Genomic DNA, 24461 nt, shown 5'->3' with positions numbered 1-24461 from the left:
AGTCATGAGGAGCTCACCAGGGAGAGGGGGGAGGAGAAGGGAGGGCAAGGAGGGGAGAGAAGGAGCAGGCTCTTCTTGCATTTCTCAAACCCTTCTCTTGTTCTGACTACTCCCCCCATCTTATATACCTATCCACATACATTTCATAGTTCTTTTTAAAATTTTATTTCATAGTTCTAATCTCTCCTCCCCTTGTCCACCAAACACACACACACACACACACACACACACACACATTACACAATGTCTTTTCTCCAGCCTCTCCCTGCATCATTTCCTGTGTGACTGGCTAATGAGGCTCTAGTGACAAGCCAGGGCAGGAAATGGACCATTTCTGTCACCACCTCTCCCAACCCCTTCTTTCTCTCCTTCAGAACTATTGCAATAGCCTCCTAATTGGTTTTCTTTCATCAAGACTCTTCCCTTCTCCACGCCATATTTCTTATAGTTCTAATATGGTGATCCCATAGTAAAATCCTATACCAAAATGATACTCCTAAAACACAATTCTGAATATGTTACTCACCTGCTCAGTAAACTCTGATGGTTTCCTATTACTTCTAAGGTCAAATGCATACTCCTCTGCCTGGCATTTAAAGCTCTTTACAACTTGGCTCCATCCTGATTTCTAAGCTTATTCCACATTTTCCCCTTTCACATGTACCATGGTTTAGGCAAATTGCCTCCTTGCTTTTCTCTCACATACTTCATTCCATCTCCTATCTCTCTACTTTTTCAAAGAGAGGAATGTGTCCTCTCTTCACTTCTGCCTCTTGTAAACTTTGATTTCCTCCCAAGCTCAGTACAAATGCTACATCCTGTATAATAGTTTTTCTGATTCTTATAACCCAGTTGTTAACATCCCCCAGATTTACATACCATCAAATCTATTCTCTCCAAAATTACCCATGATCTTTTAGTTGCCAGATTCAATGGCCTTTTCTAAAGCCACATTCTTCTTGACCTTGGTAACCTTTGGCACCTTTGATCACTCTCTCTTCATCGATACTCTTTTCTCTGGGTTTTTGGACACCACTCTCCTGGTTTTTTCCCTATTTGACTCCTCCTTCTCTGTCTCCTTTATTGGCTTATCCTCCAGATCACCTCTCTAACCATCAGTGTCCCTCAAGGTTCTGCCTGGGTCCTCTTCCTTTCTCCCACTATACTACCTGTTACTCTCCACCAAGTATTCTTCAGCCCACTGATGCTGGCCTCCTGATTGTCCCATTAAACAAGGCACACAAAAATATCTTTCTGCTTTAGGCATTTTCTCTGGCTACTTTCATGTCTGGAATGTTCTCCCTTCTCTGCTCAGCATTCTGACCTCATTGGTGATCTCCTTGCAACCATGAACTTAATTATTGACTCTGTGCCGATGATTCCCAGATCTACCTATCTTGCCCCAACCTCTCTGCTGACCTCCAATCTTACAGCTCTAATTGATTTTCAGATTCTTTAACTCAAAATCCAATAAACATCTTAATATATCCCAAACCAAACTTATTATTTTCCCTCCCCTATTTCTGTAGAGGGCAATACCATTCTCCCAGTCTATCAGGCTTGAAACCAGGAATCAGTCAGGATTCCTCATTATCTCACCACCACCCCCCCAAATCCAAGGTGTTACCAAGGCCTGTCAATTTCACCTTTTCGATATCTTTCAAATATACCCCCTTCTCTCCTTTGACACTGCCACCACTCTAACGCATCCCCTTGTCACCTCATGCTTGGATTATTGTAAAAACCTGCTGGTGGGTCTCCCTATTCCATTGTATCCTCCATTCAGTCACTAAAGTGATTTTCCTAAAGCTGACATCTGATCATGTCACTACTCTACTCAATAAATTCCTGGGGCTTCCTATTGTCTTGAGGATTAGATGCAAAATGCTCTGTTTGGTATTCAAAGCCTTTCATAACCAGGTGTCTTTCTACATTTCCATTCTTCTTACATGTTACTCTCCACCAAGTATTCTTCAGTCCACTGATGCTGGCCTCCTGATTGTCCCATGAACAAGGCACACAAAAATATCTCTCTGTTCTAGGCATTTTCTCAGGCTGCTTTCATGTCTGGAATGTTCTCCCTTCTCTGCTCAGCATCTTGCCCTCATTGGCTTCCTTTAAGTACCAACTGAAATCTCAACTATTACACAAAGGCTTCCTCTCCTGATTCCAGTGTCTTCCCTTCATTAATTATTTCCTATCTGTTCTTTGCATAGCTCTCTTTGTATATTTTTATTTGCATTTTGTCTCCTGTTAAATTATAAGTTTCTTGAGGGCAGGATGTCTTTTACTTTCTTTTTGTATCTTCAGTCCTTAGCACATTGCTTGGCACATAGTAAAGGTTTATTGATTTCTTGCTTGGGAGTGGGGTTATGAGCAAGCATTAAGACAGTATGATGCCATATAAAACTCACATATTATAACTGGGAGGACAATTCCTTCCCTAACATACTTCTATATCATCCTCTCAGGATGCATTTGGTGATTTATGGTTTTCCTGACCCCTTCCAATCTTTATTTGATATACATTCATTGAGTCACCAAATGTGCAAAGCATAATGCCTGGATCAAAAAACCCTCTTCACTTCCCCTTCAATCTTTTCTTCTCCTTCTTCCATCAAATTTTAAAAGGGAACCTCAGACATCATATAGTCTTATAGATATCAAAGGAGAATCTAATACTCTCATTTGATAAAGGAAGAAACTGAGGCCCAGGGAGATTGTTCAAGATGATAAGCATCTTGGGTGTAATTTGATCCCAGATCTTCTCAACTCCAAGTCAAATACTCTATCTGCTTTTCCATCCTGTTGCCTTTTAAAATACACTACAGCAGGCCCCATTAACCCACCCCCCTCCCACTGGTTCCTTCAAACATTTAATTTTATCCATTTGTTGGCATAATTCATGCCATGCTTGTTGAATATTCTTTTTTGGTCAGTGACTGCTAGTCAGTTGAGTGAACTCCCAAGGTTATAAAATCAGAGAATGGGGAGGCAGCGAAATGACTGGATGGGATTCCCTTATTGGTTAAGCTGAATATTTGAATGTTGCAAACACACCAGTAGGAGGTTTGTGATAAACACCCAAGATAGTGTAAACCTGTTTATCTACCTAATATGTATATAGACAACAAATCCCAAAACAGAGAGTATATTATCTAAGAACCCAGGGCTAGGAGAGTATATAAGAGACCCAAATCCAAAGGAGAGCTATTTATTTCTTGAAAAAATAAACACTGAAATCAAGGAAGAAGAAGAAAGATCCAAGTTAAGCATCAGCATTCACTAAAGGGAGTCAGATTACAGGAACAGGACGTGAGATGGCCATCACAAAATTAGACGAATTGGAATGTTAGACACATTAGCAGTCACAGACATAAGCCAAGAACCACCACCCAAAGCCCAAGTTATTCCATTAAGATCAAGTGAACAGACTAGAAGTAATGGGGTTGGTATTGTAGAAAGTTCAGAGAGGAAGGTGAACAGATTAAAGTGATCTCAGGGTTACCCAAGACCCACTCTTTGCTATAAGGAATTATAAGAGATCCATGACTGAATAGAGGTAGATATTTAAGGAGAAATGGAGGGGGAATGATTTTTAAAATTTCCTTAGTCTCCTCCTGTCTTATATGATCGTAGATTTAGATCTAGAGTGTAGCATAGAAGCCATCTGTTCAACTTGCTCATTTTACAGATGAGAAAACTGAAGTGACTTACCTAGAATCATAAGATGGTAAATAACCCAGGTGGGATTTGAACCTCTGGCACTAACCTCACTGTTTTCCTCTCCATTTTGGGGTATAGTTATGAAAGTCAGAGGACTAATGCTTCCCTAAAAGGCACTTCCAGACTCTAAATGAATTCTGTGTTTGGTTACATAAGGGGACTAAGGTAGTAAAAATTATAGTTTACAAAGCAGTGAAAATGATAGTTTACAAAGCAGGAAGAAATAGCTAAAAGAGAATGAAACCCTAAAGCCTGTAGCTGTGTTGTAGTAAGGTTGTAAAATAACATGACTTTCTTTTTTTTAAACAGGGAGACTAGAATGTATCCATCTGAGATACTGCAAAAATGTATGGGTTATAGTCTCAGCTACATTGTCTAAACTCTGCTATTTCCAGTTGAACCTGGCTTACCAGTTGATACCTTAGAGCTGTGTCCTCAGTTTCTCCTATTTTTGGTAATATTTTGATTGACAATGAAAACCTTTGAGCTGCTTGAATAGGAATGAGGGAAGTAGAAGAGCCAGCCCCTAAATACTATAATTATAGTAATGCTCCCCAAATGGCTAATGGAATTGAAAAGTGTGGGTTGGGATGCAGGACTTCTATAATAGCCAGAAAGTGAAACCCTCTTGAGCTGGCAATTTAGTCACCTAAGATTCATGTGGAATGGACAGAGGACTTCCCTGGCTTCCTTTAAGTCATAACGAAAATCCCATCTTCTACAAGAAACCTTCCTTAAACTTTTTTAATTCTAATATCTTCCCTTTTAATTTTTCCTACATATTCAGTATATAGAGTGCTTTGTATATATTTGTTTCCTCCATTTGATTGTAAGCTCCTTGAGAGCAAAGACTATCTTTTCCCTCTTTTTGTATCCCTGGCACTTAGCACAATGTTTGGCACATAGAAGATGCTTAATAACTGTTTATTTATTCATTGTTCACCTAACAAAACCAGACTTCCTCTGTTCCAAACTGACTCCTTGTTGATGAAACATCCAATGGAGATAGACATTGTCACCCTTGGAGGCAGAGTTGAGGATGTACATGGCAAACCATATGGCCTGTTTGATGGGAAGTAGTAGGTAAAGCTTTCTCCTCTTTCTCTTTCTCCTCTTTTCCGTCCTCCTCCTCCTCCTTCACCTCCTTCTGTTTTTAACTCCCTTTTGTTTTTCCTGTTGAAACACAATCAGAGCATTATTTTAAAAAATAATTAAAACCCCTACCTTCTGTGTTAGAATCAATACTGGGTAAAAGGTCAGAGAATTGAGAAGTGTCTGAGGCCAGATTTGATCCTAAGATTTCCCTTCTCTAGAGCTGGCTCTTATGCCACTGAACCACCTAGCTTCCCCTCCAGAGTTGGTGATTTTTAAACACTATTGGTAACCTCAAAACTAACTCTCCTCTTTCTCAAGAGAGGGGTCTCATTTTGTCATTTTCTTATGACACTTCTTTCACTGGACTCTCCAAAAGATTACAAATACTGTTATGTATCTTTTAGAGACAAATAAAATTTGGAGGAAACAGAAACTTTAACTGTCAATTTGAGGAAACTATTGACAGAGAGATGCTAAAGATATTGTTTTCTTGTCATGACTGTAGAAGAGCTGAAAAAGAGAGAAAAAATACAATAGAGATTTTTTTTCAATTCTCAATGGACCTGTTTTAACATTTATCTTGTAAAGAGAATGAAGGAAGTTTTGGTGAAGAGACCTGCTGTCATGAATATACTGAATGATGTGGGATTATGATTTCATAAATAAAAACAGTCTGCTTGAAGGTAGAGTCAAGATGGTGGCTTAGTAGCAGCAAAAGCTGAAATAGCTCTGACAATCCTTCCAAATCAATCTTTAAACAGTACCTTAAAATGACAGGAGTCAAAAACCAATAGCAAGAAAGAATGAGAGGGCTCTCTCACCGAACACAATTTGAAAGGTAGGCAGAGAGAGAGAGTTGATTTTCATGGGATAAGGGAAGCAAAACTGCACACAGAGGACCCTAGTCAACCTCCCTCCGGCCCCCTCACCCACCTACTGTACCAGATTCAAAACCTGGGAATAGGCCAATTTGGGATCCTGGGTCCAAGCTACACCAACATTAGAGAACCTCAGATCCATTTCTTAAAGTTCATTGCCCTAGTATCAGCCTGCAGCAAGATGTGGAAGTCCATAGCTCTTAGCCTTTTAAGCCTGCCCTGCTAAAGTACAGACCTAGCCCCAGGACAAAATAGTCTCACAGTGCTGAGCCACACAAGCCAGAAGCAGAGAAGACAGAATTAGCAGAATTCAGAATTCCAATCCACAGGCAAAAAAAAGACTGGGAAAATGAGCAAAGATCAAAAGAAATAGAACACTAGAAAATTTCTATGAAGACAAAGAATGAAAGACACAGTCAATAGGGGACTGTGAGAATCCAGATCTAGAATTGGACAAATAGAAGTTAATTATTTCATGAGACATTAAGAAATAATAAAACAAAATCAAAAGAATGAAAAATAGAAGAAAATATGAAATATCTCATTGCAAAAATAACTGACCTAGAAAACAGATCCAGGTGAGATAATTTAAGAATTATTGGACTAATTGAAAGTCATGACAAAAAAATCTTAGACATCAAATTTCAAGAAATTATCCAAGAAAACTGCCTTGATATTCTTGAACAACAGAATAAAACAGAAATTGAAAGAATCCAGAGATCACCTCTGTTAAGAATTAGTTATTAATTAATTATATAGCATAATTAGAATCTTAAGAGAGAAATACCAGAGAAAGGGTTCTTTCCTTGTTCCTGTAATATATAGCCAGGGAAAAATCAAAGTGGTCACTTTAAGGAAGACTGGCATGCTGGGAAGACTGTGAAAGAATTCTTGGCCACTCTCTTGAACTCTCTGTCTTGAGACGTGGTGAGTGACTTTTCTTTGGATACTATTAGTTAGTAATTTTGGTTAAACTTAACTTGGAAACCTTACAAGAACATCTGTGGAGGTGGGAAGAGTTTTGTTTGGTGTCAGAGCTATTCTCCTAAAGGGAGAATCAGCATGAGGTCTGACTCCCTGCTGGGAAGAGAAAGGAAGTCATTGAATTCTAACTGTCACATCTATACAGTTAGAGAAGACAACTTGTTACTTTTGATATATACATTTTAAGGAGGTTAAGAATATTTGAAATTTATATATTAGGATAAGGTTAGATAGATAGAATTGGGGTTTAGGTTGACAGTGGAGAATAGATTTAAGGAGGTTCACCTTTGGTGAACAAGAAGCAAATCCTTGTGGATTAGATCGGGGGTGGGTGAGTTATATTTAGAAATCTTAGATTTAGATTAAGAGTTTTCCTATTTTATTCATACCACCTTTATCCTGTCCCTGCTTCTCCTGATAGTTAATAATAAATAAGGTTTGGATTAAGCTGTGTCCTGCAAATTCATTCATTGTCTACAACCAGGTGACCCTAACAGCTCAAGCCTATCCATCCAAATTGATAAGGATAAATCATCTATCTATATCAATAACCAATAACAAAATCAATACTACCAATAACACCTCCTACAATAAATCCACAAAAGACAACTTCCAGGAATGTTATAGTCAAATTCAAGAGTTCCCAGGCCAAGGAGAAAATACTGCAAGCATCCAGAAAAAAAACAATTCAAATATCTTGGAGCCGTAGTCAGGATTACACAGGATATGGCAGTTTCCACACTGAAGGACCAGAAGTCTTGTAATATGATATTCTAGAAGGGAAGGGAACTGGGTTTATAACCAAGAATCACCCAGCCACCAAAAGTGACTAAAATCACTATATTCTTTCAGGGGAAAATTATATCATTTAATAAAATAGAAGATTTCCAAGGATTCCTGAAGAAAAGACCAGATTTAAACAGAAAATTTGATGTCAAAATACAAAATTTAAGAGAAGCATAAAAGGGTAATTTAAAGGCTTCAATAAGGTCAACAAATGCGGTGAGATAGTAAAGTAAAAAAATGAGGAACTCTTAAAAATTGTTATCAATATCATAGTAGAAGCATACATAGACAGAGGGTGTGGTAGTAAGCTGTTTACAACCATATGTAAAAATAAAGTCTAGGGTTGAAAAAGAGGATTGTATTAAGAGAAATGGGAAGGAAAAGGTAAAATGGGGTAAATTATATCATATAAGCAGAAATAAAGAAGAATCATCAGGCATTACAAGTTAAGGTAACTCCATGATCATTCCTAAAGTTAGAATGTTGTAAATAATTATAGCACTGGTTTTATTATTGATTTAATATTTAACAAATCACATTTTAGTAACTTTAAGACATTTACTTTTGGAGATTATTAGGAAAGGAGGTTTCTCCAACTTATTAATTAAATAACATTTAATGATCTAGAGTGGTCTCTAATCTCAGTTGATGTAATAAAAAGTGTTAAATGGAAATATACAAATATGCCTATAGATTACCCTAGAATACAGGTTGATAAAGTTAAACATGAGAATGAGTCAGGCTATACAAATGTGAATGGATACTTTCTATACTTCCTCTCTCCTTGATTGGGTAAGGAGCAAAGACATGGAACTTTTGATAAAGGCAGCAACGTATATTGGAAAGTAATATAGATCTGGAACTAGGAAGGGCTAGATCCAAATTCCACCTCTGATTTTTCTAGCTGTATAATCCTGGGGAAGACACTCAACCTCTCTAAACCTAGGTTTCCTTATCTGTAAAATAGGCATAATAATACCTGAAATAAATACCTCACGGGGTTGTTTTATAGATTGAAGAAGTTAATGTATATTTGAATGCTTTCCCAACTGCAAAGGATAATATAAATTACATCAGCTATCATCATCGTCATCATCATTATGATCATTATTATAATTAGATACTATCAGAGTTGTGGTAGAGTCTTATATCCTCAGCCTTAGTTTAGCTTTATCTTTTGAGAATGAGTATGATTTTTGGAAATAGTCAAAAGTCATTCACAGGAAAATTTGATAAATGATATATGGGTTTTCAGATTAAGGAATATTATTTTTGATCAAACAAAATAAAACAAGGCATTATTATGCATGGACTGGGGAAAGGAGTTGAGCATGTACAGTAACATTACTACTTCTACCACTACTAGCATTTATATCATGCCCACTAAGTGCTAGGCGCTGTGCTAAAGCACCTTACAAATATCTCGTTTGATGCTTGCAACCCTGTAAGGCAAGTGCTATTATTATCTTTATTTTATAGTTCAAGAAAACAGGGGCAAATAGAGGTTAAGTAACTTGCACAAAGTCATACAGCTAGAAAGTATTTGGGACTAGATTTGAATTCAGGTCTTCCTGACTCCAAGCACTCTGGCTATTATACCACCAATCACATCTATCTATATCTATATCTATATCTATATCATCTATATCTATATCTATATCTATATCTATATCTATATCTATATCTATACCTATATCCATATCCATATCTATATCTATATCTATACCTAATCTATATCTATATCTATACACACACAAACACATATGAATATATAAGCTCAGAAGAAGCATGTGTAGGTATTCTCTGATTATTTCCCATCCATTTACTGCATATTTATTTAAAAAATTTTATTGCTTTCTCCCTCCCCTATGTTTGGTAAGGCATATGGGTCAGGTCCAGCACTCCTCCAAAAGGTTCAGCATCCCTGTCCTGAGGCATGGAGTCAGAAGAGGCTGAGAGTATATGTTGTTTCAGATACTAGTTTTGTGACCTGGGGATGAGTTAATTTTTTGTTTCTAACCTTCATTTTCTTCATCTGTAAAACAGAGATAACATTTATTCTATCTACATGGAAACAAACTGATGTTGATCAATTGAGATGATGTATGCAAAACACTTTGTGAATTTTAAAGCACTACATAAATGCCAGCTATTATTAGTATTATTCCCAGAGAAGAATTACAAAAATATTTTGAGCAACAAAGCATTACTAGAATAAGTGTATAGCCTCCCTAGCGGACAATGTGGGAAAGAGATAACACTCCTTTGGATGTAAAAGTCCTTGTACAATTGTTTTTTAAAAATCAGTCTCTAGCATCATTTTATACACAACTCAGTTTATCCACTTCTGATTCTTCAGGGTCCATGAAGAGAGAAATTTTACTCAAATGAATAACAGAATGATGTTTTCTTACCCTGTCCTCTTCCTCCAAACCTTTAGCAGCCTTCTTACACACCTGTAATGGAACCATAAGAAAGTTTCTGAGCAGAGGAGGAAGATGGTCAGAAAAGTAATTTCGCAGTGGAATAAAGGATAAAAAAGAAAGAAAGATCAGGTGGGAAGTTCTGATAATAATCTAGATAAGAAGTGATAAGGACAGAAAATACAGTGAGGTAGTTAAGTAAAAAAAATGAGGAAATTATTCAAGAAATATGGCATGTTTAATGCAGTCTTTAAGCTATTAAAGCTTAAAAATTGTTATTCAATAATTTACAATTAAAATAAATTATTTTATTAATTTAAATTATTAAATAAACTTACTTAAGTCTTAGTAGCTTAAAATTTGTACTGACATTTGGAATACTCTGTATTTTGAGATAGAATTGCTGGGAGGGGTGAACAATTCAATTTGGTGAGGTGAGGAAATAGGGAAAATTTAAATATGACTCCCAGAGTATTTATTTTAAGTAAATAATGGCTTAACCCATAGAGCTTGATGGCAGAATTTCAGTCACTGGCAAGAAGGTAATGAATGCAGTTCTGAGGTATTTGGACTTCCTGTGGAGTCCCTCAAATTCCAGCTCTTCTAGTACTTTTTCTTCTAACCCTACTTCTTGGGCAACCCACTAAAGCCAAATCAGACCTTCTGATTCTTTAGAATAGAGAAGCCCAAGTTCTTTTACTTTTAAATTTATTTGTTTGTTTGTTATATTAAAGTTCCCAGGTATCTCCTTCCTTCCCTTTCGTTCCTACATTAGAGAAGGCATTATTTGACACACACACAAGCATGTATATATAAGTGTATATATATATGTATGAATATATAAATTGAAATCTAAAATAAATATACATATGTATATACATACTAGGTCCTGTATGTTTCTTTTTTTAACATTTATTAATATTTAATTTTTAGAAAAGTTAACATGGTTACATGATTCATGCTCCTACTTTCCCCTTCACCCCCTGCACTCCCCCCACCCATGGCCAATGCACATTTCCACTGATTTTAACATGTGTCATTGATCAAGACCTATTTCCAGACTGTTGATAGTTGCATTGGTGTGGTCTTTTCGAGTCCACATCCCCAATCATGTCCACCTCAACCCATGTGTTCAAGAAGTTGTTTTTCTTCTGTGTTTCCACTCCTATGGTTCTTCCTCTGAATGTGGGTATCATTCTTTTCCATAAATCCCTCAGAATTTTCCTGGGTCATTGCATTGCTGCTAGTACAGAAGTCAATTACATTTGATTTTACCACAGTGTATTGGTCTCTGTGTACAATGTTCTTCTGGCTCTGCTCCTTTCACTTTGCATCAATTCCTGGAGGTCTTTCCAATACACATGGAATTCCTCTAGTTTATTATTCCTTTGAGCACAATAGTATTCCATCACTAGCATATACCACAATTTGTTCAGCCATTCCCCAATTGAAGGACATACCCTCCTTTTCCAGTTTTTTGCCACCAAAAAAAGTGCAGCTATAAATATTTTCATACAAGTCTGTTTGTCTATGATCTCTTTGGAGTACAAACCCAACAATGGTATGGCTGGATCAAAGGGCAGGCATTCTTTTATAGCCCTTTGAGCATAGTTCCAAATTGCCATCCAGAATGGTTGGATCAGTTCACAACTCCACCAGCAATGCATTAATGTCCCAATTTTGCCACATCCCCTCCAGCATTAATTACTCTCCCCTTCTCTCATTTTAGCCAATCTGCTAGATGTGAGGTGATACCTCAGAGTTGTTTTGATTTGCATTTCTCTGATTATTAGTGATTTAGAACACTTTCTCATGTGCTTATTGATACTTTTGATTTCTTTACCTGAAAATTGCCTGTTCATGTCTCTTGCCCATTTATCAATTGGGAAATGGCTTGATTTTTTTATACAATTGATTTAACTCCTTGTATATTTGAGTAATTAGACCCCTGTCAGAGTTTTTTGTTATAAAGATTTTTTCCCAATTTGTTGTTTCCCTTCTGATTTTGGCTGCATTGTTTTTGTTTGTACCAAAGCTTTTTCGTTTAATATAATCAAAACCATTTAATTTACATTTTGTAATTTTCTCGAACTCTTGCTTGGTTTTAAAATCTTTCCTTTCCCAGAGATCTGACAAGTACACTATTCTGTGTTCACTTAACTTATTTATAGTTTCCCTCTTTATATTCAAGTCATTCACCCATTCTGAATTTATCTTGGTGTAGCGTGTGAGATGTTGATCTAAACCTAATCTCTCCCATATTGTTTTCCAAATTTCCCAGCAGTTTTTGTCAAATAGTGGATTCATGTCCCAAATGTATGTTTCTACTTATCAGAAACTAACAGTGAAACAGAACTAATAGTGGTATTGCTGGATCTAAAGGTAGGCACTAGTTCTAATGAGGAATAGAAGAGAGGAATTGTCCAAAACAGTGATAGGCGAACTATGGCCAGAGGGCCAGAGGGCCAGAGGTGGCCCCTTGAAATGTTCTATCTGGCTGCATGACATTATTCCTAATCTGATGAATAAAATGAGTAGGATACAATACAATGAAACTTTGAAAGAGTTGCCTTAGAAACAGACTGACAGATGAGCATTTCCTTTCCTTTGGCCCCCTCTTTAAAAAGTTTGGCCATCACTGGTCTAAAGAGATCAATGTGGATGCAGAGGGAATTCACTATATGACCTACATTTTTTAAAATTAAAATTTATTATTTATTTGTTGCATAAAAATAGTCAGGTAATTTCCTTCCCCTATTAGATAAGGCATCATTTGACAAAGAGATATATGTATTTGTTTTTTTAAAGGTATATAGAGATGATCAAACCAGGGGCAGGTGACTGAGGACGACTACAAGAGACTGACACGATTCTATAAGAATATAGAAAGGAATTTCAGAGTTCAATATGAGCCAAGGCTGGTGATGGATGCTAAGGATAAAAAGTAGAGTTGAAAGTGTTTGTAGGGGGAGGGTATATATTTTGGCAGCTAAGAGAAAACTCAAATAAGGGCTAAAGTTGCTTTTAGGGGTAGATGTGCCTGTGATAACAAATGACATGGAGAATGGATAACTAACTACTCAACTCATTTTGTTTCTTTTGTCTTCCAAAGAGCACAATCTTGAGATTGGGTGGATTTGAATAAGAACGGTCAATGTGAAATTGAAATCTAAGATAAAGATGGCAAAGGCAAAAAATGTACTAACTTGCCTTTAAGGAATTTAAGGCATCAAACCCAAAGTCAGGAAGAATTTAAAGATGTATTTAACCACTGCCCATAATATTTGAAAAACAGTGGAAAGCATAAAATGTGTCTCAGGATCTAATGGGTGAATATTGTGACTATTTTCACAATGAAAATGGAAAGAAAAGAAATGGAAGGGGTGCGGAATTTTCAAAACTACAAGACAATGAGCCAACATACAAGAAGGAAGGAAACAGTGAGCCCCCTACTATGTCTTAGGCACGTTACAAATATTTACTCATTTGATCTTCACAATAACTCTGTGAAGTAGATGGTTGAGGAACTGAGGCAAACAAAGATAAAGTGGCTTGTCCAGGGTCACAAAGATAATAAGTGAATAAGGTATTTGAACTTAGATATTCCTGACTCCAGGCCAAGTCTTGATAATGTGATATTTATTATATCACATTGATATATATTGTAAAGACTAAGTTGCCAGGACAGTTTGGAATTTTGGGAAAAAGGCAAGTGAATGGGAACAGCGGTTTGGACCAAAAGCAGAGGAGTGTGGGAAAAGAACCTGGAGAAGCCTGTCTAAATCAACTAACATCTTGAGCCTCTCTAAATAATCATTCCTTACAATATTACAATATTAACATATTATGTATTAACACATAGAATTATTATATTATATTAATATATAAACATGCTATATATTAAAAATAAATTTTACACTGTCATTATGGAGAAAATACAGTGTGCTCAGTAGAGTTAGGAGCATTTGGAACTGTGTTATGGTACATGAAAAGCATTTGCCCCCAGAGACAAAGCTTAACAAACTTTATTATTTATTTACAAGAAGAGGAAAGCGGCTGTTCACAGGGAAAATCTCAGGGGGTGACCGCCTGTCTAGAGTGGGTATCACATGGATGGTGGAGTAGGAAAGGTTGAGGTGGGGGACAGGGAAGAGGGAGGGAGGCATCCATGCTTCACTCTTTGAATCCTGAGACACATCTTATGCTTTCCACTGTTTTTCAAATATGATGGACAGTGGTTAAGCAAACAAATCTTTAAGTTCTTTGTTATCTTGGGTTTGATGACTTAAATGCCTCTAAAAAAGTACATATAAATTTATATCTAGTTTGACATAAAGAACCAATAAGATATCAATGGGAAACTACCCTTTTATCTAGAGAATCATAAAGTGATGATGTTTTCTGAATTACCTAATAAGGAAGGAGGAATGAGGAGCAGGGAAATAGGAATGAAAAATGGGGGAGTAAGGAATTTAACCCTAATGATACCATCCCAGCAAGAAACTGAAAAGGTTAATGCTCACTCTCTGAGTTTATTAGTCTTGGCATACTTGCATCCTAGGGGGTGAGGGAGTGGGGCCATGCCAGTCAAACTGGTTTTCACCAGTCCTCACATCCAAATGATTCTCTCTAAGTCTTTGTCTTCTGGTGAGCCAGGTTAGGGGTTTGACCTCATCCCTCTACTAGTGCTAATTTTCTCCAAGTAGTACTGGGATGGTTTAGGCCTCCACCTAAAGTGTAGAGGGTGTTGACTGAAGAATTCAGGAATTCCTGAGACACCAAAGTAGCCTTTCTCAGAAAGTTATCTCAGGATTGCTATTAAGATACCTAGAGTCAGGCAAAGAAACATAAAGCAGAAGAGGCTGCCAGTGGCCCAGGCTCAAGCTTGTCTCTCTGAGCTCCTGCTCTGGGTGTCACATGGGAACAGTTTGCTTCCTACTAGGGCTGGAGAAAGGCAGTAGCCCTCTTTCCCACTCCAGGGAGATATTCAAATAATCCTAACATAAGAAGGCAAAAAAAAAAGAGAGAGAGAGAGGGATGCCAAGGGGAAGTCATACCTTTTTAAGTCACTCCACTGAATCAATAGCTCTTCCTAGTCAGTGGTCAGTAGAGGGATGGCTTGGTCATCTCAATGGTCAGCTCCTTCAGTCATGCATATCCCAAAAGTGCTTTGCATAGGTTCCATGGGATGAAACCCCTTTCCTATATATAATTAATTTTTGGGATGAGGATGAGCAGCTATGTCTTCAAGATAAGTTCCTTATAGGGAAGTCACTTAACCCTATTTGCCTCAGTTTCTTCTTCTATAAAATGAGCTGGAGAAAGAAATGGCAAACCATCCACTATCTCTGCTAAGAAAACCCCAAATGGGGTCATGAAAAGTCAGACGGGACTGAAAACAATTGAACGACAACAATAACAATGGGTTAAACATGATATTTAAACTGAGACTTGAAGGAAGCCAAAGGCTCTATGGAGCCCTGGGAAGGAGGATTCCATTACAGGTAATGGAGAATCTATCCAGAGGCACAGAAGCACATGTACAACACACAGCACACAGGCCAGTTTGTTCTGGAACATAGAGCGTGCGAAGGAGATTGGTGTGCAATCAGCCTGGAATTGGATTGTGAAGGACTTTAAAAGCTAAATAAAGGAGAGCCTGTAACTGACCCCAGAAGTGGAGGGCAAGGACATGGCCAGACCTATGCTAGAGGAATTTAGGGACCATGTGACAGTTGTTTGGAGGGATCAGCCTTGTTCTATTTGGCCCCAAAGAGCCTAGTTAGGAATGATGAGGGAAAGCTTGAGAGAAACAGTTAGCACTAATATCAGGGCAGGAAACCAGCCTTGATGTATCAGGCATTGTTCTATGTGTTTTATCAAGATTATCTCATTTGATCCTCACAATAACATCCCCATTAAAACCTTCACCAAGTAGAATGAGTTGCCACTAGAGGTAGGAGATTTCTTGTCACTAGAGGTGTTTGACCATTTATTGGGGAGACTGAAGAGGGATTTTTGTTGGGAATGATTTGTGTTTGATGCCCTCCAAAGTCCCTTAAAACTCTAGACATTCTGCAATTCTCTGACTCTTTTCTGTGTGGTTCACTGTGAGTAGGGAATTGTGTCATTTTTTGGTACTTATAACCTGTGTGAATTAACTATCTGGGGGACCTCCAACCCAGTCCCATCCCAGAAGACTCACCCTAGAGAGTGACCATGGGAGTCACAGAGTCATGTGTCTGGGTTTGCTGGCATGGCGAGTGAGATTCCTGACCAGCAGAGGTTGCCGAGGCCAGGGGATATGATAAGGGGTGTGTAGTTAGAATGTTGTACCCCAGACTACGTTCCCCAGAATTCCTTCAGTATTTCCCAGAATCCCTTTCCTTTTCATCCCCAAGTTGTGTGCTTACATTGTTTGTATATAGTTGTATAAAACACTGCCCTCTCTTGCTCTTCTCTTGCTTTTTGTTTTCTTTTACTTCAAGTTATTATTAATAAATCTCATGAAATACAATACTTAGAGATATTGTATATTAATCTTTAAGCTTATAGGGGGATGAGGTGAAACCTTGGGCCAACTGAGGTATCCAAGGGAAGGGCTTAGATCAGTGATGGTGAACCTTTTAGAGCCTGAGTGCCTTAACTGTGACATGTGCCTAAACATGCCACATGTGACATCCCTCCCAGACAGTGGAGGGAGGGAGTGCTCCCATTGGGCTCCTAGGCAGAGGGGTGGGTCATGTGAGAAATGTCCTCAGGCATGGTGGAGAGAGGGAGGGGAGCAGCCCCTTCTGTTATGTGTACCATAGGTTTGCCAACACAAGTTTAGATTGAGCTTGAAAGTTGTCTGTGAAGCTCTCTTCCCCTTGACCATTTCTTTGGACTTGTGGATGAAGGTGACTGTGTCTCAAATGTGTTCTTGGAATTAAAGCACATAGGATAGCATCAGAATTGTGCAGTGCCCTCCTTTCCCTTTTAATCTTAAAACACAAAATAGAACACAAAATAGAAACACACAATACATATTATTCTTGAAAATAGAATTTATTCAAGGATTTACTCTCAGCAAAGAAACAGTTTTCCTTATAACTGTAAGAAAATTTTATAATTGAACAACAATACTGGCAATAAACATTCTTAGACATGCTACTAAAATCTGAGAATTAGGAAAGAGTTAAGAAACATTCTATCAGAAGGAGCAGGTGTTTGTTGAGGTCAAGGTACAAGAACCAAATCAACCTTTTGGGTAGAAAAGAAGCCTCCTTCCAATGTAGAATGCTGGATTCTGGAAAGAATGTGCCTTCTTCTTTGTTCTTTTGATTACCTCGGCAACATCTCATCCAGATCAGCAATGACATAGGAGACAACAGCCCAAACGGCAGCTGAGTAATTCATTTGTGTGGGATCCAGTGCTGTCATGGTATCTCCTTGGGAATGATGGAAAGAGAAATACTGATTTAGGTCGTCCATTAGACTGGCACCTACGGAGAAAAAGAAAGAACGTTTTAGTGTGATTTGATTATGTTTTTATGAAAACCTAAATAAAGTTCTTCTCTTTACATGTGGGAAAGAGAATCAGCAATGTCTTCACCTGGATGTGAATAGAAGAAAACTTTCCTATACCTCACCTTTAGTGTGCCTCACACCTCCCATCACAACTCTTGGCTAGATCAGGCAGGGGTTCTTAATTTTTGTATGTGTCATGTACTCCTTTGGGAGTCTCGTGAAGTCTATGGACTTCTTTCTGGGGATTGGACTAAATGACTTATTTGGTCCCTCCAAGCTTCGGATCTATGATCCTACAAACATTGTAAATGGATGTAACAAGAGTAATTCTCTACCCTAGTCCTAACTCACCTTTTAGGTGTCCTTTTAGGTTTATAAGGGCTGGGCTGTAGGGGTGGCTATAGGGAAAGGCACAAATCCTCATTTACACTTTACCCAGAGCTGGCTATGGATTAGGAAAGCAAGTTATGAAGAATCTACATCCTCTAGCCTAGTGGTTCCCAAACTATTTTGGCCTACCACCCCCTTTCCAGAAAAAATATTACTTAGCCCCCGGGAAATTAATTTAAAAAAATTTTAATAACAATTAATAGGAAAGATAAATGCACCTGTGGCCATCACTGCTTTCCTGGATTGCTGCAGCACCCACCAGGGGGTGGTAGCACCCACTTTGGGAATCATTGCTCTAGTCCCTCCTCATCTTACCCTCTTCGACTCTTCCACGGTTGGAAGCACCATCAGGAATCTATTCCTCATTAACAAGCTTTTCCCTTTCATTCATTCAAGTTCAGCTCAGAGTTCAATTATGGTGTTACACACAATGTAAACCAATGAGGCAAAAGAAAAGCATAAAAAACATCACTCAGCCATGAAACCCTGACAATTAACTGCTCAGGTGCTTGTCTGCAGGCACAGAGAACAGTATATATTAAGCTGACAGTAACTATCAAAGACCTCACTTGGGTTTAGAAGGCGTTCTTTTCTCATATTTCTGAACGTGTAAACAGTGGTTTTAGCTCAGCAGCTGGGAAAGGGGGGAACCAAACCACCTGTCACCTATGGTTATGATATAGTGAAAAGGTTGCTGGATATGGAATCAGTAGTCTTGGGCCAGGAAGTCAAATCGACAAGCCTTTATTAAATGTTTACTGCGTGTCAAGCACTGTGCCAAGTGTCTGAGATAGGCAAAAATAGTCTCTGCCTTCAAGACCCTTACATTTTGTGAGGGCAGGTAGGTGGCTCAGGGGATTGAGAGTCAGGCCTAGAAATGGAAGATCCTGGTTTCAAACATGACCTCAGGCACTTCCTAGCTGTGTGAACCTGGGCAAGTCACTTAATTCCTATTGCCTAGCCCTTACCACTCTTCTGCCTTGGAACCAGTATACAGTATTGATCCTGAGGCAGAAGGTAAAGGTTTAAAAAAAAACAAAACAAAAAAGAACCTTACATTTGAATGGGGAGGAGACAACGTGCAAGCAATTTTGAACATATACGATAGGTAAAGTGTAAAAAGAAGGCAATCATTGAAGGAAGGAAAGCAATTTTAGTCCTAGCTCTGCCACTTGGCACCTTTGTGACCTTAAGCAAGTTCCTTACCCACTAAGACCCTTAGGTTCTTCATCTGTAAGATGGAGAAAATAAGATCTCTGCCCACTTTGCAGGGTAATTGTGAGTGTTAGTTTTGATAATGTACATCAATAGGAGTGCTTTATAAGCTCAAATACATAAGTATTTATCAGGAACACTGAAAATGTAGGAGACAGCTTGGTATAGTGGATAGAGTACTGGTCTTGTTGGGTAAACCTGGCTTCAAGTTCTACCTCTTGAAAGACACTGGCAGTGTGATCCTTACAATCTGAGTCTCAGAGCCCCTGAAAGTTAAGAATATATATTTCCTGGGAAAGTACTAATTTTTAAGAACACGAATTCCATATGCCAATGAACTCATAAGCCCCAAACCAAGTCATTCCCTTAACACTTTCCCCATCCTCCCAAAAGCACAAAGAACTAGGGTAGGTCCTGGAGATAAACCCCAAACAACCAAAACAGTCCCTGCCTTTATGGAGCTTACATTTTATTGGAATAGAAATTACAAGATGCTAAGCAAATGAACATCAAAATCTCAAAGGGAAGAGACTTTTACTTTTGTGTTCCCTTAGGGCAGTGATGGTGAGCCTTTTAGAGACTGAGTGCCCTAACTGAAACCTTCATGCCACCTGTGAACCTTACCCCAGACAGAGGAGGGAGGAAGCACTCCCATTGGGCTGCTGGGAAGAGGGGCAGGTTAGGTGAGAAATGTCCTCAAGAGCCTGGAGAGGGGAAGGGAGCAGCCCTCTCTGGCATGCTCCAGCCCATGCACCATAGGTTTCCCAACACGGTCTTAGGGCCTTGTTGATTGATTAATGGAGTACCTCTTCTTTCTTCTCCAAATCAAGTTATATTAAGTGAATTAGGCTATGGTGGACATTACGCTAGGTAGGGATAAAAATGGAACACACAGTCCTTTACCCAACTTACTATGAACAATAACGCTAGGAGGGGAAATAGTTCAAGGTTACCAAATACTCAGAAGCTTTTGTACCTATAAAGATGAAGGTCATTGGCCCACGAGAGGGAGGGATTCCTTAGAGTATTGTGTAGAGCGACTGGCCAATGTGTGGCCCAATCATTTGAGGGCTGAGACCACATTAGCCAATCTCTCTGCCTTATATAATTAACTGAAGTTTCCAATAAACAATCAAACTAAAGTGAATCTGGTTCTGACAGAAATGGAATTTCTATCTACATGCCTTCCTTCAAAGTCATCTGTAGAGAAAGAGCAATCATATTTTCTGACAGAAAGACAGTTTTCGTGTTGAAACAGAAGGCCCTTAAAAACAAAATAGCATGGGGTACTTCGTAAATCAAGATTTTATCACATTTCTTACAGATTACTGACAAGTCTAGCAATGAGAGGAATCCCTATAATGAATGAGAGGAATACCTAGAATGGAAGGTGCACAATTGCCTTCTAGAGAAAGAGGAACAGCCATCTCCCTGTACTTTATCTCTTCAGTGTCATCTACTGTCCCCAAATCTCCCAGCTATCAGTCATTTCTACAACTCCTCAAATTTATAAAGCTCAGTGTTGACCTTTCCCTTCCCCTTATGCTTAGTATAATAGCAATTTGTGTACATTTCTTATCCCTCCATTATACTGTAAGGTCCTCCAGGGAAAAGACTATTGTCATTATTCATTTTTCTAACTCTAGCACCTAGCACAATGCCTTACAAACAGTACCTCTTAATCAATGTTTGCTGAATTTAATAGAACTCAGAACTTCCAGTTCTGAACTCCCCTTATAATCAAATCAACACTAACATTCTTCTGGAAAGGTCATGCTAATGGCCAACTGTCTATAGTTCCACATAACATTCCTGAGACTTTTTAGAACAAAACACCCATCCCTTGATACCATTCATGTTTGCATATTGTGTCTGCCTATTAGGAGGAAAGCTTTTGTATTTGTATCTTAGAGTTTAGCTCCTGATACATAGTGAGCACTGAAATGTCCATTCATTCATTCATTCATTCACTCCCTTCATCTCCCAAAATGAAAGAAGCTGACTGCCTATAAGGTAACAGTCTCATGACTTCTTAGATGCTGTGGATTAGAAAAAGATGCATATCTCTTTGTTTCTTCTCAGATATTAGAAACTGCTTATACAATTAAATGTCTGAGGAAAAAACGTGTGGCATCAAGCCTTACTGGCAAGAGCCTGAATAGCCACAGCTGAGACTAACCTAAAGTGAATTCCCTTAAAAAGTTTTTCTCTAAAATTTTAAGAAGACATTTCATCCTCACTGCTTACTGTTCTCAAAGATCGGTAGTGAGGGAGAACCAATATTTCAATTCCTTAGAGCACCTGAGATCACAGAGTAAGGGGGTAGAGGTAATGTCAAGTACCCCAGGGGATACAAAGCATTACACATTTTGACAGGGAGGTGAACTTGACTTAGAGAGCCATGTTTCAGAAATATGTTTCAGAAACAGGGACATGGGGGGAATGATTCTGTTAGGAAGGCCAGTCTCCTCTTCTAGCAGTAACTTATGGTATTTCTATTTGAATACAGTTCTCTATGATCATATTTGTTTCTTGAGGAGGCTTTATTTCTAGGTTTATTCCAAGGTTGTGGGTAGCTCATTTCCTTTAGGATCTGAGCCATGGGGATGCAAGGATACTGTTTGATGTGGTAGTGGGTTGTTCTGGATATCATAGGACACATGATCATTATTTAACAAATGCTAAACAATAAGGACAGAAGATCATAAATATGCCAGTACTTTACTATTTCAAGGAACCTTTGATTTCAGTGGTAGAGGGATTCTCTCCAATGATGCAGATTACAATCTTTCTACATTCTTTAATTTTATTATTATGGTTTTGTTTTGTTTCAGTCAAAGAAATTTTTCACCTGGTGGCCATATTTCTGATGATGAGTCTCTGAACTTAGCTAAGCTGGTCCCCACATGAGAGACATGCAATCACACTAGCCAGCAGGGCAAGGAGCACAGATGGCCCTCAAATCAACTTTGTTATTCATGATTTGAAAAGAATAAGATGTAGGAAAGATGTGAGAAAGATAAATTCAGCTGAGTGAAGGGAAATTTGTCAGTATAGAGGCTGCAGATGTAAGAGTGCACATGTTAAATTTTTGTACCCCTAAATCTCAGTGTCCTGGCACAGTGCCCTAATTTCTTTGCCACAGTTTAAGCTTCTTGGATTTTCTAGCTTGGTAGGAGTTGGCAGATCTTGCATTTTGCTGGCCCAGCTTTTGAAAAATCCAGATTAGTTTCATGTCATGATGAGAAATTAGAGTGGAATTTGATGGGAAGATACAAATAGATAATTTATCCATGAATATATATGCATCTATTTATATAGACAGACATATATAAACAAACAGATAGATAAAAAGACAGACAGAACATTTACTAAGTATTTACTTGTGCCAGGCATTCTATAAGAGCTGAGGATAAAAAGCAGGAAAACAAGATGGATGGTTTCTACTCTCAAGGAGCATACTTTCTAATGGGGGAAAACAACACAAAAAATGGTGGGAAGTAGAGGAGAACTGGAGGAAGATATCTATACTTTCCTGGATAAAATATTAATGATCCTATAAACCCAAATGACCAATTATAGTAGAAAGGAAGAATTGAACCATGAAGTCTATTATATATGAGAATTCTTTGACTTTATGCTTTTTTTAAATCACTCAATCAACATTTATTAAAAGTACTATGTGCCAGCTTTTGGGGATACAAAATAAAAAATGAAATAGTCCTTGTCCCACATAGGCCTTATATTCTCAGGGCAGACAACTTTTACATCACAAATATATACAATGTAAAATGTGGGGCAAGGGTGGGAAGGAACTAAAAATTGGAGGGGAGGGGGAAATCAATACAGTGTCCTCCTAAATGTTCTTGAGAAACCAAAACACACACACTCTCTCTCTGTCTCTCTGTCTCTCTTTGTCTCTGTGACTCTGTCTCTGTCTGTCTGTCTGTCTGTCTGTCTGTCTCTTACTCCTCCATGCCCCTTTTTATCAGAGGTGACATTTTCCAGCAACATAACTGAGTGATAACTGATTACGTTATGTGATTAAAAAAAGTGTATGCTGCTACTGGTTCTGCTTGCAAGAAATCCTGGAGAAATGTCATGCCAGGGATACTAGATTTCAGTTTAATTCCAAAAATTTGCTAATTCCTGGAAAGATTAATCAGCAAAAAGGATAGCCATCTACAGAGGTATAGAAAGAACTGTGAGTTAGGAAGCAGGAGATCTGGGTTCTAATGTTGCCTTTGACATTAACTTATGTGGCCTTGAGCAAATTATTTGCCCTCTGAGGCCTCAATTCCTTCATCTGTAAAATGCTAGGTTTTTAATCTTTAAAATGGAAATTAGACAATATGAACTCTAAAATCCCTTCTACCTGTAAAATTCTATGACACTTTCTTAATAGTTCAATCCCTTTTGATGTAATTAGCTGATTTCAGTGTAAGCAAACTGAGTGATTAATTTTATAGAAGTTTCTGAAAAGATATTTGAAAGCTTTTGAAAGTTAAAAATACAAATCCGCTATTTTGGTGCATGCATTAACTTCTGAAAAGACTGCATTAAGATGCACTTACAGCTGTGGAAAATCCATTTCTCTTTTCTAAACAGATCTTTATCAGTCTGGGGACATAATTTAATTGCATGGAATGTATAACAGACATTCTCCTAATCATAATAATTATGGGCTTATAGAATAGCGTTATGTCCTTAATTTAGTCCTCCAAAGAAAACTTATTCTCCCTAGAATTCATAAAATGTTAAAAATACATTTAAAATGTAATTAAAAATTACTGTGTCTTTCAGCAACTTTATCAAGTGAGAAAACTTTGTTGCCAAAACAATTAGCAAATCAATTGATGGAATTTGCAGATGTTTAATTTCCCTTTTCAAAGGAGGCACTTTTATGATGCCTGGGCTGTCTCATGGAGACTGAGACTTAGAATCAACTAATTAATAGCTTCCCAACCAAGAGCCCCCCACCTGAAAAAACAATTTGCCCAAGGCATTTCTGAACTCACACCAGGAAACCACTGTCCCTGTAAGGAAAAAAAAAAGAGGAAACAGGGATCACAACTGTCCAAGAAAAGAATTATGATTTGTTTCTAAAATAGCATGTGTCTGATATTAATGCATAACATAGCATCGTGGGACATTGGATTTGGAGTAGAGGCTCAGGGTTCACACTCCTCATCTATCACTTACTCACTGTATAAAATAGCATTCCAACTTTGGGGAAGCCACAACCTCTGGGCTTTAGTTTCCTAATCTGTGTTTTGCATGTCAACTGTGAAACTCAGCAGAGGGCAGATACTACTTTCAGATTCAGTAGGTAGTCTGTGGGTATCTATTGCTACAGCTAGGAGGTCATGAGACTCTCCCCCTTCTCTGAGAGAGAGAGAGAGAGAGAGAGAGAGAGAGAGAGAGAGAGAGAGAGAGAGAGAGAGAGAGAGAGAGA

The 24461-nt window shown here is 38.2% G+C and overlaps 1 protein-coding gene across 1 annotated transcript in view; it reads right to left on the bottom strand.

Annotated features, from left to right (window-relative positions):
- Positions 1 to 16948: 16948 nt before the first annotated feature.
- The window catches only part of CPQ (carboxypeptidase Q), a 552420-nt gene continuing 544907 nt past the window's right edge, over positions 16949 to 24461 (bottom strand). The window contains 1 exon segment of the mRNA XM_044668507.1: positions 16949 to 17376. Coding sequence (XP_044524442.1) covers positions 17216 to 17376 — 161 coding nt within the window. The 3' untranslated portion in view covers positions 16949 to 17215.

Source organism: Gracilinanus agilis, chromosome 1, assembly GCF_016433145.1.
Source record: "Gracilinanus agilis isolate LMUSP501 chromosome 1, AgileGrace, whole genome shotgun sequence".
NCBI classification, from domain to species: Eukaryota; Metazoa; Chordata; class Mammalia; order Didelphimorphia; family Didelphidae; genus Gracilinanus; species Gracilinanus agilis.
Note: the sequence above shows the minus strand (reverse complement) of the source record. Positions and strands in the feature narration are given on the sequence as shown.